The following is a 15,776-nucleotide window of genomic DNA, read 5'->3' as shown; positions in this document are numbered from 1 at the left end:
TTCTTAAAGTGTGGCACCCAGAACTGGACACAGTACTCCAGATGAGGCCTAACCAGTGCTGAATAGAGGGGAACTACTACTTCCCAGGATTTGGAAGCTATGCTCCTCTTACAGGAGGAGGAGCTTGGTAGCCCCATCGAGAGTATCTGGGTTGAAATAAATGGAGCAAAGAATAAAAGGAACCTGGTGGTCGGAGTCTACTACCGGCCACCCAACCAAGGAGAAGACAAGGATGAAACTTTTGAAAAGCAAACTGCCAAGGTTTTAAGGAAGCACGATGTAGTAGTAATGGGGGACTTCAATTTCCCCGATATTTGTTGGGAGACAAATTCTGCAAAACATGGCCCCTCCAGGAAATGCCTGACTTGTGTGGCGGATAACTTCCTCCTACAGAAAGTAGAGGAAGGAACTAGAGGATCGGCTATCCTTGACTTGATCCTAACCAACAGAGATTCCTTGAAACATTGGCTATTTGCTTTTCAAAAGTTTCATCCTCATTCTGTCCTTGATTGGGTGGCTGGTAGTAGACTCCGACCACCAGGTTCCTTTTATTCTTTGCTCCATTTATTTTGATCCAGATGCTCTCGATGGGGCTACCAAGCTCATCCTCCTGTATTTCTGTGCAGAGATATGTATTTTTCACATACAGTGCAACCCCACCTCCCTTTCTGTTCCACCTGTTCTTTTTGAACAAGTTATATCCTACAATTGCTGTATTTCAGTCATGAGAGTCATTCCACCAAGTGGGATTCTTCCTCTGCAGGCTGTCCTCCAGTCTCATCCGCACGTACCTGAAATCGGTTCCACAGCTCCACTGCTTCCACTGGTGCAGAGTGATGTCTAGTTCTTCTGCTCCTGTCACCCTTTTCCAAGGAGTATCCTTTACTCCCATTTTTCTTCACCTCAGCATTTCCCACTTCTGCCTCATCTTGCTGTTGCTCTTCAAGCTTCTGGTCTTCCCTTTGCTGCTGTAGTTCCCCCATTCTGTCCAAGAACTCTTCGTGTTCTCTTATTCTTCGGAGGGTCGACAGTCGCCGCTCCAGTCCACTTACTTTTTCCTCCAGCAGCGTGATCACCTTGCACTTGTTGCAGGTGTCGGCCACGTTGTTCTCAGGCAAGAAAACAAACATGGCACACGCCTTGCAGGTCACCACCACTGGAGAGTCTTGTCCTTCCATTGCCTCTTCTCCCTTTTTGTGTCTAGCTTTGTGATTGTTCTAGACTAGCCTGTGCCTGTTCCTCTGCTCAGTAGAGGTTAAAAGCAGTGTCCCACTGGTGTGGAAGTGTGTGTTACAAGACAAATAAATGGAAAAAAGTTAAGTTAAAAAAAAAGAAAAAGTTTTAAAAATGTTAGGGGTCTCCCCCTTGACCTCCCCTGCCAAACTCCCGCTCGCTGTCTGGGAGCTTGCGTGCTTCTGTCCCTGGACCAGCTGGAGCAGCTTGCTCTGAGCAAGCTGAGCAGAGCAGAGCAGAGGAAGCTGCTCCAGGGACTACAGAAGCAAGCAAGCTCCCGAGAGCGAGCGACCAGAGCGAGCAAACGGGGAGCAAACAGGAGTTGGCCAGGGGAGTTCGGCAGGGCAGAAGCCCTTAACTTTTTTCTTTTTTTTAAATATATTTTTCTTGTAACACACACTTCCATACCAGGGGACTCTGTTTTTAACCTCCAGTGAATACAGGACAAAGCACAGGCTATTCCCGTACAATCAGAAAGCTAGAAACATGGGAATAGAGACTATGGAAGGAAAAGACTCTCCAGATTCTGCTGGAAGAAAAAGTAAGAGGACTGGAGCAGCAAGTGTCGACCCTCCAGGGAATAAGAGAACACGAAGAGTTCTTGGACAGAACAGTGGAACTGCAGCAGCAAAGTGAAGAACAGAAGCTAGAAGAGCAACAGCAAGCTGAGGCAGAAGAAGAAAATGCTGAGGTAAGGAAAAACGTAGAGGAGACTCCTTGGAAAAGGGTGACAGTTAGGAGCAGAAGAACTAACTATAAGCCAGTCTGCACCAGTGGAAGCAGTGTAGCTATGGAACCATATTCAGGTACTTGAGGATGAGTACCTGCAAAGTTTCATCCTCGTCTTCTCCTTGGAAGTCTATCAAGATCACTTTGAATTTTGTTTCTGTCTTCCAAAGTATTAGCTATCCCACCCAATCAAGGAGAAGACAAGGATGAAACTTTTGAAACTGGGGAGAGGTAACAAGCGGGGTACCGCAGGGCTCAGTCCTGGGCCCAGTGCTCTTCAACATGTTTATTAATGACTTGGAGGAGGAGGTGCAGGGAATGCTGATCAGATTTGCAGATGACACAAAATTGGTTGTTCAGTCGTTCAGTCGTGTCCGACTCTTCGTGACCCCATGGACCATAGCACGCCAGGCCTTCCTGTCCTGCGCTCTCTCCCGGAGCGTGCTCAAGTTCATATTCATTGCATCCGTGATGCTATCTAGCCATCTCATCCTCTGCCGTCCCCTTCTCCTTTTGCCTTCAGTCTTTCCCAGCATCAGGGTCTTTTCCAGGGAGTTTTCTCTTCGCATTAGGTGGCCAAAATATTGGAGCTTCAGCTTCATTATCTGTCCTTCCAAAGAGCAGTCAGGGTTGATTTCCTTTAGGATGGACTGATTTGACCTCCTTGCAGTCCAGGGGACTCGTAAGAGTCTTCTCCAGCACCACAGTTCGAAAGCATCAATTCTTCGGCGCTCAGCCTTCCTTATAGTCCAGCTCTCACAGCGGGATAGCTAATACCCTGGAAGACAGAAACAACATTCAATGTGTCCTTGATAGAATCATAGAAGAGTATGGTTGGAAGGGGCCTACAAGGCCATCGAGTCCAACACCCAAGGGTAGGACTGGATAGGCCGGAGAGCTGGGCAGAAAACAACAGAATGAAATTTCATAGGGATAAATGCAAAGTTCTGCACCTAGGAAAAAGAAAACAAAGGCACAGTTACAAGAGGGGGGAGACTTGGCTCAACAATACTACAAGCGAGAAGGATTTTGGAATTGTCGATCACAAGCTGAATATGAGCCAACAATGTGATTTGGCTGCAAAAAAGGCAAATGGTATTTGGGCACCATTAATAGAAGTATAGCTTCCAAATCTTGTGAAGTACTAGTTCCCCTCTACTCTGCACTGGTTAGGCCTCATCTGGAATACTGGTTCCAGTTCTAGTCACCACACTTTTAAGAAGAATGGGAGAAGGTTCAGAGGAGGACAATGAAGATGATCAGGGGACTGGAAACAAAGCCCTTTGAGGAAAGACTGAAAGAACTGGGCATGTTTAGCCTTGAGAAGTCTGAGGAAAGCTATGATAGCGCTCTTCAAGGACTTGAAAGGTTGTCACAGAGAGGAAGGCCAGGATCTCTTCTCCATCATCCCAGAGCAGGACACGGTATCATGGGCTCAAGTTACGGGACGCCAGATTCCAGCTGAACATCTTGAAAAACTTCCTGACTGTTAGAGCAATACGACAATGGAACCCACTCCCTAGGGAGGTGGTGGGCTCTCCCCCACTGGAGGCATTCAAGACGAGGCTGGACACCTATCTGTGAAGGATGCTCTGACTTGGATTCCTGCACTGGGCAGGGGCTTGGACTCGATGGTCTTGTAAGCCCCTTCCAACCCTACTATTCTGTGGTTCTATGCTCGCACCGGCCATGGAGGCCCAGCTGCCCCTGCGGCTGGTCTCCTCCTCCCGGTGGATCATGTGAAATGGCCCCCGGGGGACGCCGGCCAGTCAGATGTGCTGCTTAGGCCAGCACCCAGCCCCAAGCACCGCACCGCCCTCGACCCACTGTGTGCACACTGGCCTGGGATCCTGCCGCTGCAGGATTCCACCTGTGGCAGCCGACCTTCAGCACTGGCCTGCTTTGGGGTCCGCATGGAACAGCTCCACAAATGCCCAGCCTCTGAGCAGCAAAAGGGCCAGGAGTCCAGCCCAAGGGACTGCACTGGGCGCCGGGTTGGGCATCCCCTGGGTGGAGCGAAGGAACGCCAAGGCGGCATCAGGGACTGAGGCACTGCTGCAGCTCCCCTACCCGCACCAGGACCCAAGGTAGGCAGGGCGCGAGCTCTGCTTCACTCGCTTGCAGACTCCAACGCTGGATCCCCACCTCCAAAGCCACCTCGCCCGTGGCCCACTGGGAAAACGCCCACCGATCTCCGTGTGTTAATGACTGCACCGAGGCCGTTCAGCCACATGGCTGCTGGGCCACTCCCCGGTTGTGAGCTTCCTGGCCACAGCATCATCAGAGAAGCGCTGCAATGCACCTTTGCAAGGCTGCTCCACTGTCTGGTTTCAGAGGCCCTGCCGTGGGGCTCAGCTGCAGCGCCTCAGCGACCCATCGCCTGGGCCGATCCATGGGGAGGCGTGTCGGCAGGCCCAGCACCAGCCTCCATCCGCCCCGCCCCTCATGGCTCCCTGGCCAAACTCTCTGCTTCAGAATGAGATGTGTGGGTGGGCAATGGAGGAAGGAGGCCCTCTGAGCATCAGCTGACTTGGCTCCAGCCCAGTGGCCAGATGCCACCACCCCATGGGCCCTGCGTGACTTCTACCCTGCATGGGGGCTGTGCTGGGCGCATGTCCACAAGATACCTTCTGTCCTAGCCCGATTATGCGAGATGTCATTTGGGGCTTGTTTTCTCTTCCTCTCCTGCTCTGCTTCTGACTCTGCCCCCACCTATGCAGTCACTCAAGAGGCTTATGAGGATTAGGGATGCTTCTCCATGCCAGCGTTAGTATATAAATAGGAGTGCAGTTTTTTTTTCCCTTAAAAAGTGGTGTTGGAGGGGAGGCAGTTCCATGTTTATTTCCTTCAGGCTTTGAGCAGTTTACAACATTTGAGAAGTATGCAAATATTTGAAATATACGACATCAATCAATGCAGAGGCTGGCCTTGGTTGCTAGGAGTGCTTTCTGCCAGCTATTACCGTTCCTGGACAGGGGTCGTGTGGCCACATGCTCTGGTAACCCGCCAACTGGATTGCTGCATTGCCTCGCACACGGGGCCGCCCTTGAAGATCACGCAGGAGGCAACGGCCAGCGGCGCAACTGGCGCAGCCAAGCAGAATCCTGCGCCAAGGGCTCCGAACGAGCTGCGCCGGCTGCCTGTTCCAGATGCTGGCGCTTCCCTTTCGGGGGGGCTTCGGAGGGCCCGGGGGCCATACAGCTTTTTACCCTAAAAGGTGGGCTAGAAACCCCTCTGGGGCCCCTCTGCGGCGGCAGGCCCAGGCGGCCCCACAGGCCAAGGGCCCCCAGGCCCCGACGCAGAGCCTCCCGCTGCCGCGCACTCCGGGCCGGGCTGGGCCCAGGCGCGGCTGCGCTGGCGCCACGAAGCGGGGTGCCGCCGCGGCTGCTCTCCCAGCCAGGCCGGGGGCGCGGGGCCGTCCTGGCGCCCCGGCCCGAGGGATGCTCTGCCGCGGCGGCCGCGGGGCGCAGAGTGACGGGCCGCCTTGCCGGGGCGGAGTGGGACACGGGCGCCCCTGGCGGCGGGTGCCGGCGGCCCGAGGGGCGACGCGCGGCCCGCCCCGCCCCGCCCCGCGCGAGCCTCTGGAAGCCGCGAGGGGCCCGGCTGGAGGGCGGAGCGAGCGGGCCAAGGGCCCGCCGCGCGCCCGCCGGCTCAGGCTGGCGGCCCAGGGCCGAGGCGGCCCCGCCCCGCCGCACCCTGCAGGCCGCTCGCTCGGGGAGGCGGCCTTCTGCCGAGTCGCGCTCCCCCCGCCCGCCCAGCGCTGTCGACGCCGGCTGGCCGCTCCGCTGGGGGCTCGGGCGGGGCCCTTCCGTGGCCCTGGCCAGGATGCTGCCCAGGGCCGGCCGCACGCGCGGCGGAGCTTTGCCACCGCGCCCCCCCCCCCAGCAGCCCAACCAGGCCCCCGCGCGCCACCTGCCCCAGGCTCCCGTCATTCTGGGCCAACACTGGCCGCCCTCGCTGGGGCTGTCTGAAGGGCGCCCAGGGGCAGGCGAGGCTGTCAGGCAGGGTGACAGAGCAGCCCCCCTTGCACGCTAGGTCACAGGCTCAACATGAGCCAAAATGTGATGTGGCTGCAAAAAAGGCAGATGCTCTTTTGGGCTGCATTAATAGAAGCATCGCTTCCAAATCCCGGGAAGTACTAGTCCCCCTCTACTCAGCACTGGTGAGGCCTCATCTGGAGTGCTGTGTGCAGTTCTGGGCGCCACACTTTTAAGGATGCAGACAAGCTGGAGAGGGTTCAGAGGAGGGCAACAAAGATGATCAGGGGACTGGAAGCAAAGCCCTATGAGGCTGAACATCAAGACAAATGTCCCATTAGAGCAATATGAGAATGCAACCAATTCCCTGGGGAGGTGGTGGGCTCTCCCACACTGGAGGCCTTCAAGACGAGGCTGGACAGCCATCTGTCAGGGCTGCTCCGACTTGGATTCCTGCATTGAGCAGGGGGTTGGACTCGGCGGCCTTGTAGGCCCCTTCCAACCCTACTGTTCTGTGAGTCTAACCCAGCCTCTGCCTGAGGGTCCTGTGCCTCCAGCAAGGCAGCAGTGAAGTAGCTCTTGCACAGAGCATGGTGGAGTCATGTCCAATCAGTGTGTGTGTGTGTGGGGGGGCATTTTTAGCCCAAGGGCCACGTGTTCTGTTTCAGAGAGGGTTCAGGTGGTGGGCAGAGCCTAAGGCAACAGGAGCAGGGCCAAAGAAGCAAAAGAAGGATCCCATCCTGCAGCTGGAAGCTCTTCCTGCCAGTCACCAAAGAGGCACTCCAACCTTTTAGAATGAGGAAAAAACTGGGCAAAGCAAAGCCCGGGAACCACCAAACAACCATCTGCTGCAGGAAGGGGCAGAATGGGGAACTCTGGATGGTCAGATTTGGCCCTGGGCCAAAGTTCCCTACCGGTGAACTAGTATAACCTACACCGTAGATTGTAAGTAAATACAAACCAGTTAGTGTGATGCCCCTGTGGTGCTTTGGCCGCCCCTCCCTCCCTCCAGAATTGCAGGAATTGCATAGGAAGAATATGGGGGAAGAGATCTGATGGGATACTGAGTTACTATCCACCCACTTCTAAGCTCCAACAGCCCTGGAATCGGTCCACACTCTCCATTGCCACCTTTCTGATCTCAGCCTAGGGGGGTGGGGAGGAGGAGAGAAGGTTAGTCAGGATCACCCAAGAATGGAACAAAAGTTAACCAAAATTAAAAAAAAATGTATTTGAAACACAACACAAAGAACAAAGAATTACAAAGAGATCAACATAGCAAAGTGTTGGTTCTACCTTCTAACAGTTGCTCTCGTTTTCATAATAGGCAGGTAGGTTATCTCTTGCAATCTTAAAGGACTACACAAGATCTATAGCAAAACTCAGTTTTCAGGGGTCAGACCAACTTGAGGAAGATCATGAAGGGGGGGCAGGTCTGTCAAAGGCTTTAAGGGCAGGAGACCCTATAGAAGCTCCAGCTCTGGCCTACTGCAACATTGTCAGTTGCCGGGGCACAGCAACGAAGGGGCCCTTGGCCCCCTTCCTGTCCTGCATGTGGGCTTCTGGGAGGCCCCAGACTGGCCCCTGTAGGCTAGGTGGCACTGGCCCACAGAGGCCTGTGGTGGGATCCAGCTTCAGCAGTCTCCTTTTGGGTCAGAAAGGGGGGTCTCTTCCTCTCCTCCTGGCAGAAGGCACAGCACAGAACTGCACGGCACTCCAAACCAAAGATCCAAGGCATGCCTGTCAGGGCCTGGTTGCGACGTTAACCCCAGGCACAGGCAGATGTAGGTAGTGACAGACCAAGCTATAGTTCCTCCCCACCCACAGTCAACTGCAGCACAAAAACCACTGGCCGGTCAGAGATTTTGGAACCGCTTTGACCTCCAGAGAGCAGAGGAAGCCTCTTTGTCCTGATGCTAATTCCAGGAAGCCCTTTCCTGGCTGCATCTTATGCTCATCTCAATGGGCTACTAGAGGGTTGTTTTCCCCTCAAGCCCTGCCACCTGAGTTCAGATGACAGGACGAGCCACACCCGGGTGGCTAATTAGGCCAATGGCGCCTGGCACGCACCGTGGCTTGTTTAAGCTGTGGTGACCATGTGAACTGGGTCACCATCTCCAGCAGGCCTGCTGCTAAGACAGGGGCCGCAACAGCCCAGGAAGAGGAGATGATCCAAGCCTGGGACCCAGCAGGACACAAGTGCCCCTCCTCCTCCTCGGCTCTCTCTAGGGCATTCTGGGCCACCATCAGGCAGCCTGGCCTTGGCCCCGGCTCCCACACTGGGAAGGGGAGACCTCGGAGGCGGCCCTGGAGAGCGGGGGCAAAGCCTCCTCTGGGGTTTTGCATCTGGAAGGGCCAAAGACACACAGTGGTCGACACGGACACGGGCAGGCTCCGACTGCTGCGCAGGGAGGCCTCGGGCACAGGGGCGTCCTTGCAGCCACCACCATTCAGACCTGCTCCTGCTCGGCTAAGCGGCTGTCCTTGCCGTCTTCTTGGGCCACCGGCTGCCCCCCGAGCAGCGTCTCCTGGATGGGCAAGGCAGGGCACTCCTCATCAGCCTCGTACCACACCTCAGCCGGCTGCTGGCCCCGTAGGAGTAAAAGAGACACTGGCCTCAGCAGACAGACACACGAACGCGCGAGGGGGGCGCATCTGGCACGAAAAGGGCCAACAGCACAGGAAGGGGCCTGTGCTCACAGCTGCCTCGTCAGGCCAGGGGCAGGGACAGCACCAGCCGGCGCACGTACCTTGTTCTGATGGGGATCCGGGTGACCTGGGCAGAAGGAAAGGACAGCATCACAGGGTGCTTAAAGAGAATCCTGCTGTTTCTGTGGAGATGCCCACACTGTGAGCCGTGGGGGGGGAAGACTCCAGAAGGGCTGTGGCAGTGCATGGCCCCAACAGATCCCACGGGGTGCTGGACAATGCTGGAGCTGCTCCCTGGCAAGAGAGCTGCAGTGCTGCTCGCTCTCCAGTCTCATCGGGTCTGGGGGTGAATCCTCGCCCGGGTCAGGCTGGCCCATAGCCAGGTGGGCCGGGGCTTCTCCTGTGATTGTGGACGGCTTCTGCTGCCCCTGCCCAAGCTGCTGTTCCCTCCCCAGGACTGACACCCCCCCAGCTGAACAACGCTCCAAGGCTGCCACGGGGCAGGTGTATCGGCCCCAGGAGCATAGCCAAGTCATTTGTTGTGTTAGAGGGGCCTAGAGATCCATAATGCCTGCTTAAGTTCATTATTGGTGCAATTCCCATGCTAGTAAGCCTCTGAGCATGTGCAGATGAGTCAAAAGGCGGATAACAGCCTTCTTGGTGCATTCCTTGCTAATGAGAGTCTTTATCTCTGATGTGCCTAAGCAGAGTTTGTTTACCTTAAAGCTGCAGGTGGCTGTGCTCAAGAACCAAACACTGCTAGCCTATGCGGGGAATGAGCGCAAGGGGTGCGTGCTGCTGAAACGCCGCTTATTGCTACCCTGTAGAGTATAAGACCCATTGCGCCCAATGGCTCGGAGTTCAGAGAAGCTGTCTGATCCAACCATTGGGTACGCCTGTGTGCTGGAAGTTAGCCAATAAAGTCTCCTTGTAAGCACACCTTTGAGTCGGATGTATCGCTGTCTTGGCACTTCTAACCTAAGAGCTCAATGCCCATGGCCGGGTCAACACAGCGGGTTGTGAGGCCGAGGCGGAGCGCGTCCGGGCAACCGTGGGCCTCCACTGCTTGCGGTGCGGGGGATTGTGGGCAACACAGGAGACACCAGCAGTACAGGGCCCCACCGCCAGGCGCCAGGCACGGTCGCCCTGCGGAGCCCCAGGCCCTCCTCTCCCACATGCCTCGCTCCCGAGGGGCCCACAAGCCTCCCAGGGACTCACCCTTGCGTTCCCACTGCCAGAGAAGAAAAATGCCACCGCCCACAGCAAGCACAGTGAGAGGGAGCAGCAGCACCAGCAAGTGGGTTCTTCGGGCTTCTTCGTTGCGGGGAGGCAGCGGATCTGCAGGGGGAGGCATGGAAGGAGCCAGACAGCCCCTGTGAACTCCTGGGCCGAGCACCGTGAGCCCCTCATCACCCCCAGGCTGCTCCCAGAAATACCTGCCTTTTCCGTCACTGGCCTCCCTGGGCAGAGTGCTTGGCTTCTGCAGTAATGGCGGCTGCCCAGAGGTGCATTCCTCCCCACCCCCCAGCCCCACACCTCTAACCCACTCTGGGCAAGCCACAGGACACCCTGCCCCACTCACCTGCAACAGACACGGTCACAGCAAAGGCATAGGGGTGGAAGATGCTTTTCCAGGGGAGTTCCTCCCCACCCTGCAGACTGCCTCTACCCAGCCCCCCTGATCCTGTCCTCGGCTGCAGCTGAGAGCTCACATACCGCTACAAACTACGTCCACCTTCTGTGTTCCACTTGTCTTCTGGGTAAGGTTTTTGTCCTCACAGCTGCAAAGATAGAAATAAACTCTAAAAGGGCAACTACCCGTTAAACCTCACAAGTACATAAACAGAGCCCCAGTGTGAACCCTCCCCTGTGATGTTCCAGATGAGCAGGTTCACTGCTGTCCCTCCCCCCCCACCCCCAAGCTGCCTTTTCTTAAAATGGCACACATAATCAGTTGCACGTCCTGTGCGGTTAGCCCTGCAGTGTTCACCTGCACACAAGCCCCCATCCCCCCCCCCCCCCCGCTAGGCCCACACCCAGCCAGAGAAGAGGGTGCCAAACACAGCAGCAGTGAAGCACCAGGCTTCAAGGAAGGCGAGTCTCCCAGGGCTGGTCCCTCACATGGGCCTGTGTAAGAACCCGGTCCGTCCAGCTGATCTGCCCCGTGCTTCTCGTACCTGCTCCACGCTCGGCACCGGGCTGTGGCAGATGAGATGTTCGAGAAGAAGCCCTCAGGACATTCCATGCAGACGGTGTCGTTCACATGGCTGGCTGGAACACGAGAGAGCACACCTTGCGTTAGGGCCTTGGCACAGCCCACAGCGCAGGCCGGGGCGAGGGCCAGAGGCACAAGCAGCAGAACCCCTACGCCTGTTGGGGGGCTCCAGGCAGCCACAGTGCCACCCACTCCAGCATTGCCTCTGTAGGGCTGCCTGGACATGAGAAAGCGCCCCACTGGCAAGGAAGGGCTGAATGACAGCCCTCAACCCCCCTCCTGCAAAGGTGCAGGTAGAGGATGTCGGTCCCCCACCATTATCTGCTTGCAAGTAAGGATCAGTCTGATTCCTGCCCTGCTGGAATGTGCAACTAATAACAAGTCTGTCTCTGAGCACATGCAGAGTATGTCCCCTCCCTCCTGAGGGTCCACAGCCCAACCCACTACACCAAGCCCCCAGGTTAAAATAGGCACCATAGAACCACTGAGACTCTCAGTTGCCTTACTGCGGGGGTGGGCAGAAAGTACATCTCCAGATGTTATGGACAACAATACTACAAGTGAGAAGGATCTTGGAATTTTTGTAGATCACAAGCTGAATATGAGCCAACAATGTGATGTGGGTGCAAAAAAGGCCAATGCTATCTGGGGCACCATTAACAGAAGTATAGCTTCCAAATCCCAGGAAGTACTAGTTCCCCTCTACTCCGCACTGGTTAGGCCTCATCTGGAGTACTGTGTCCGGTTCTGGGCGCCACACTTTAAGAAGGATGCAGACAAACTGGAGAGGGTTCAGAGGAGGGCAACAAAGATGATCAGGGGACTGGAAACAAAGACCTATGAGGAGAGACTGAAAGAACTGGGCATGTTTAGCCTTGAGAAGAGAAGACTGAGGGGAGATATGATAGCACTCTTCAAGTACTTGAAAGGTTGTCACAGAGAAAAAGGGCAGGATCTCTTCTCGATCATCCCAGAGTGCAGGACACGGAATCATGGGCTCAAGTGACAGGAAGCCAGATTCCGGCTGAACATCAGGAAAAACTGCCTGACTGTTAGAGCAATACGATGGAACCCATTCCCGAGGGAGATGGTGGGCTCTCCCACGCTGGAGGCCTTCAAGCCGAGGCTGGACAGCCATCCGTCAGGGATGCTCTGACTTGGATTCCTGCACTGAGCAGGGGGTTGGACTCGGCGGTCTTTTAGGCCCCTCCCAACCCTGCTATTCTATGATTCTATGACTTCAGCTCCCGGCATTCCTGAGCACTGGCCATGTGGGCAGAGGCTTTGGAGAACCGAGGACCCAAACACCTGGCGCTCTGCCTCCTGCCCACCCCGTCTTCCTGTAAGGAGAAGCTGTGCCTTTGTCTGCACCCACCTTCCTGCTGGACCCCTTCACCAGGACCACAGGGCTTGTCCTTCCGGCAGGCGTGGCACTCATGGCTGGAGCAATGGGTGCCCCTCTGGCAGCGGCACACAACGTCCCGCTCAGCGCTCCCGTCCACATGAACCACCAAGCCAGCATCTGGAAGAGGGAGGGACAGACACAGGCTGGGGGCTGGGGGAAGAACCACCTTGGCACCCATCAAGAGGAGAGACCCTCGGCCCGCACTTACTCTGGTCGCAGTAAGCATGCGGAGCGCACTGCTTCTCCTGAGTCCAGCCAGCCTGGAAGTGGCCGCTCTCACAGGGCTCGCAAGTGGTGTCAGACTCCACGGAACACGCCACCTCCACCTTCTGGCCTGCAGCAAACACAGGAGGCGACCTGGGATGGTAGGAGCACCAAGGTGTGTGTGTGGGGGCTGCTGGAGGAGAGGGGGAGCGCGAGCTGGGGCGACCCCTTGACCACAGCTCCTGCATGCAAGAAGCTTTCACCCCAAACGTGCTAAAAGGTTCAGGGAGGGAAAGCGTAGAGCTGGAAGAAGCTCTGCCTGGGGTGGCAATTTCTGAAAATCTTTCTGTCAGTTTTGTTTACTTATCAAAGGAATTTGCAAAGTGAGAAATCAAAGAGGCTTCCCCCGATTGCAAAGGAAGGTCCTGCTTGCGCTGAGGAAATGGTGAAGCAGCCGGACTACACCCTGGGGCACACCTTCTGGCAAGCACAGGGCACCTGCCGTGGCAGTAACCAGGGCGGCCTTGACAGCGTGGATGGGCTGGCCCTCTTTCAGCTTGCCATCTAGCCAGGCTGGGGCTGCTCGGAAGCAGGCTTGGAAACGGTGTCCTCTCTCACAGGCACAAGCAGGTGGGCTAGACTGCTCAGGGAAGGGAAAGGACAACCATCCCACACGTGATGCTTTGTACCTGGTGGGCATTTGCCGCAACACTTGTCTCCCTGCTCATATTCGTTCCAGCTGCACGTTGGCCCATGCGCCACTGCCAGACACTGCAACAGGAGGGGGAGTGCAGGATTAGTCAGATTCCCCCCCGCTGTGCTCCTCCTCCTCCGCCGCCGCTTCCTGTGCCGCTCAGCCCGAGGCGAACCACAAAGCCGCTGAGCAGGTGCAGGAGATGCGCCTGCAGAGCCCGAGCCTCGTTTCAGGTGGTTTTCTTGAGATGATAGAGGGTGATTATTGGCCACCATCTCACCACCAGACCGTTTGCTTTGAGCTCGCCAGCATCCCTCTCATAAACAAAGTGGCACGGATGTCTGTGGGCTCCTAGTCCGGCCTTCAGGAACAAGGTGAGCTCTCATTTTAAAGCAACAGAGCTCCGGGAATAGCCACGCTAACGAGCAGAACACGTCAGACCACAGCAGAGGGAGTCAGGCCATAACTCTGCTTCAGAGGCTGCCGCCGCCAAAGAGCTCGTAGGGAAGTACTGGAAAAGTAAACAACTGACCAAGGATTTCTCTCTGTATCACGTTAATAATAATCAATAATGAACCCATGGACTACAAACCGCTACAGGCCTCCCTCTTTCTGTGCCTTCCTTTTCTGCCTCCCCGTCCCCTGCCAAGCTCCAATTCTCCAACGCACTCGCTGAAGGATTTCCCCCAAGTGTCTTGTGATGCTTCCATCCATCGCTGTGTGCCTCACCAGCTTTCTGAGAGGCCAGGGCCACAAAAGCGAGCCTCCCTCACGAGGGCCAAGGGAGCAGGACGGGGGTGCTTGGCGGCTGGGGACCCTGCTCCAAAGGCCCATAAGGGTTTTGGTCCTGCGGCCACATTTGGGGTTTTGAGCCAGCGTTCTGGATGCCATCACAAAACGGCTGCCAACCAGTCACAGAACACCCATTTCACAGAAGGAGATCTGGTGAGGCTGGAAGACAAGCCACTCACCCAAGAACCGGAGAAGAAGCCGGAGCTGCCAGCCCACCCCATGCCCCCAGTGGCTCACCAAGCACGGCAGGGGAGGGCTTCTTTCTCCTTCTCTCCCTCTTTTTGTCCTGCAGGCGGCTGCGCGCAGCTGCGGCCCCAGCCTCCCGCCATCTTCCTCTCCCCAGACTGGAGAGGCCTCGGGTGGCCCGGAGGCAAGCAGAATGAGGGGGGGAGCCTCAGCCAGAACTGTGCTTCATGGGGTTCCCAACCACCCTATTTTTCAAAAATGATTACCCCCCCCCCCCCGCTCCGGATGGGTGGCAAGGGGAAGGGAAGGGAGGAGAGGAGCCTCACAGGTGCCATGGGGGGAAGCCGCCAGCATGCCACAGCAGTGGCCAGAACTGCAAAGACGGACAACTCCAGAAGGTCACCGCACTCCTTTGAGGAGCCCCTGAAGTCCAGTGGGAGGGGGGTGCACGTGAAGCGTCCTTGAGGGGGAGATGCCCCAACCGTGGGCCACGAGGGGCTGCAGCCTTACCCTGTGCCCCTGGGGAGGATGGGGAGTGAGGAGCAGCAGCTCAGGGGGCGAGCAATGGATGGGCCAAGCCGGGGGCACCGCCAGGAGGGCCTGGGGAGCGTCTGCAGAGCCTGCCATTCCGGGAGGGGCTCCAAAGGCAGCTAGCCCCACAGGCACCGTCCAGGATGCTGCAGGATCAGGCCAGCCTGCCTCGAGGATAGAACGGGCTGGACGACCACCGAGCACCCCCCGTGGTGCCCAGAAGCCCTCCCCCAGTAGATATGGGGGGCAGTGAGGAGAGATATACAGGGGGTCTCCTCGTTGGGGATTATGCCCCTGTTTGCATGTGCGGGGAGGCCGCTTGGGGGAGCGGAGTCTCGACCTGGCCACCCCTGCTGTGAGGCCAATTCATTGTAAGCCGCCTTGAGCGCCATTTTGGGCTAGAAAGGCGAGGCGCGAACAAAACCAGCCAATCCGGAGCCAGACACGGCACCCCGAGCCGGGATACCCACGCCAGGACATCGGCAGCCACACCGTCCCCGAGAGCCCCCTCCCGCGGGCGCCCGGGCATCCCGGCTCCGCTCCCCTCGCCACGCGCTGGTCCCGCGCGCTCGCCCGAGGGGGTTCCCGGGGCCGAAAGCGAAGCCGGAGCCCGAGGGGAGGGGCGGCCTGCCGCGCGCGGGAAGGGGGCGGCGAGCGCTCGGGGCGGGCGCCGGCAACAGCCTCCTCCTCGGGGCCCGGGAGGGGCGCCGGGAGCCGAGGCCAGCGGGGGCTGCTGGCGGGCGGGTCGCCTCCCGCACCCAGGCGGAAGCGAAACTCACCGCGAGGAGGAGCGCGCAGCCGCCCCACGCCGAGGGCCGGCCGGCCGGGCGCGTCCCCATCGCCGCTCCTGCCGCCTTCGCCGCCCCCCCGCCGGCGGCTCGCCTTATAGCCCCGCGCCCGCGGGCGGGGACGCTCTGTGCCGGCCAATCCGGCGAGCCGGAGGCCCGCCCCGCGGGCAGGGCTTCAGCCGCGTGCCCGGCTGGCCCGCGCCCCCCGCCCGCGCGACTCCGCCCGAAGCCGGCGAGCGGCCAGAGCCCTGCGCGCGGGCGCCGCGCGTTCTCAGGCCCCTCCGCGGCGGCTGCCGGCCAAGCCGCTCCTCTCGCGGCCTCATGCGGCGGGGCTGGGGACCCCATACCCCGGTGGCCGCCCCTCAGCCCCGGC

The 15,776-nt window shown here is 57.9% G+C and overlaps 1 protein-coding gene across 5 annotated transcripts; it reads right to left on the bottom strand.

The window, feature by feature from the left end:
* Window positions 1-7,146: 7,146 nt before the first annotated feature.
* On the bottom strand, window positions 7,147-15,473 carry CD40 (CD40 molecule). Of its 5 annotated transcripts, none has more exons than XM_084854930.1 (9): window positions 15,395-15,473; window positions 13,102-13,183; window positions 12,417-12,565; window positions 12,179-12,325; window positions 10,766-10,859; window positions 10,305-10,369; window positions 9,807-9,926; window positions 8,690-8,715; window positions 7,147-8,521 (listed from the first exon to the last, which is right to left on the bottom strand). In XM_084854930.1, the coding sequence occupies exons 2-9, from the start codon at window positions 13,110-13,112 to the stop codon at window positions 8,390-8,392; spliced, it is 744 nt and encodes a 247-aa protein (XP_084711056.1). In that variant the 5' UTR covers window positions 13,113-13,183; window positions 15,395-15,473; the 3' UTR covers window positions 7,147-8,389. The 5 variants fall into 5 exon arrangements, with proteins under 5 accessions (XP_084711056.1, XP_084711053.1, XP_084711054.1 ...); XM_084854927.1 differs by having other exon boundaries at window positions 7,147-8,524; window positions 12,417-12,542; XM_084854928.1 differs by having other exon boundaries at window positions 12,417-12,542.
* Window positions 15,474-15,776: the final 303 nt, after the last annotated feature.

This window comes from Heloderma suspectum, chromosome 4 (assembly GCF_057233095.1).
Source record: "Heloderma suspectum isolate Gila_16-S chromosome 4, 16-S_ref, whole genome shotgun sequence".
Classification (NCBI taxonomy): Eukaryota; Metazoa; Chordata; class Lepidosauria; order Squamata; family Helodermatidae; genus Heloderma; species Heloderma suspectum.
The sequence above is the reverse complement of the archived record's forward strand: the minus strand, read 5'-3'. Positions and strand labels throughout refer to the sequence as shown.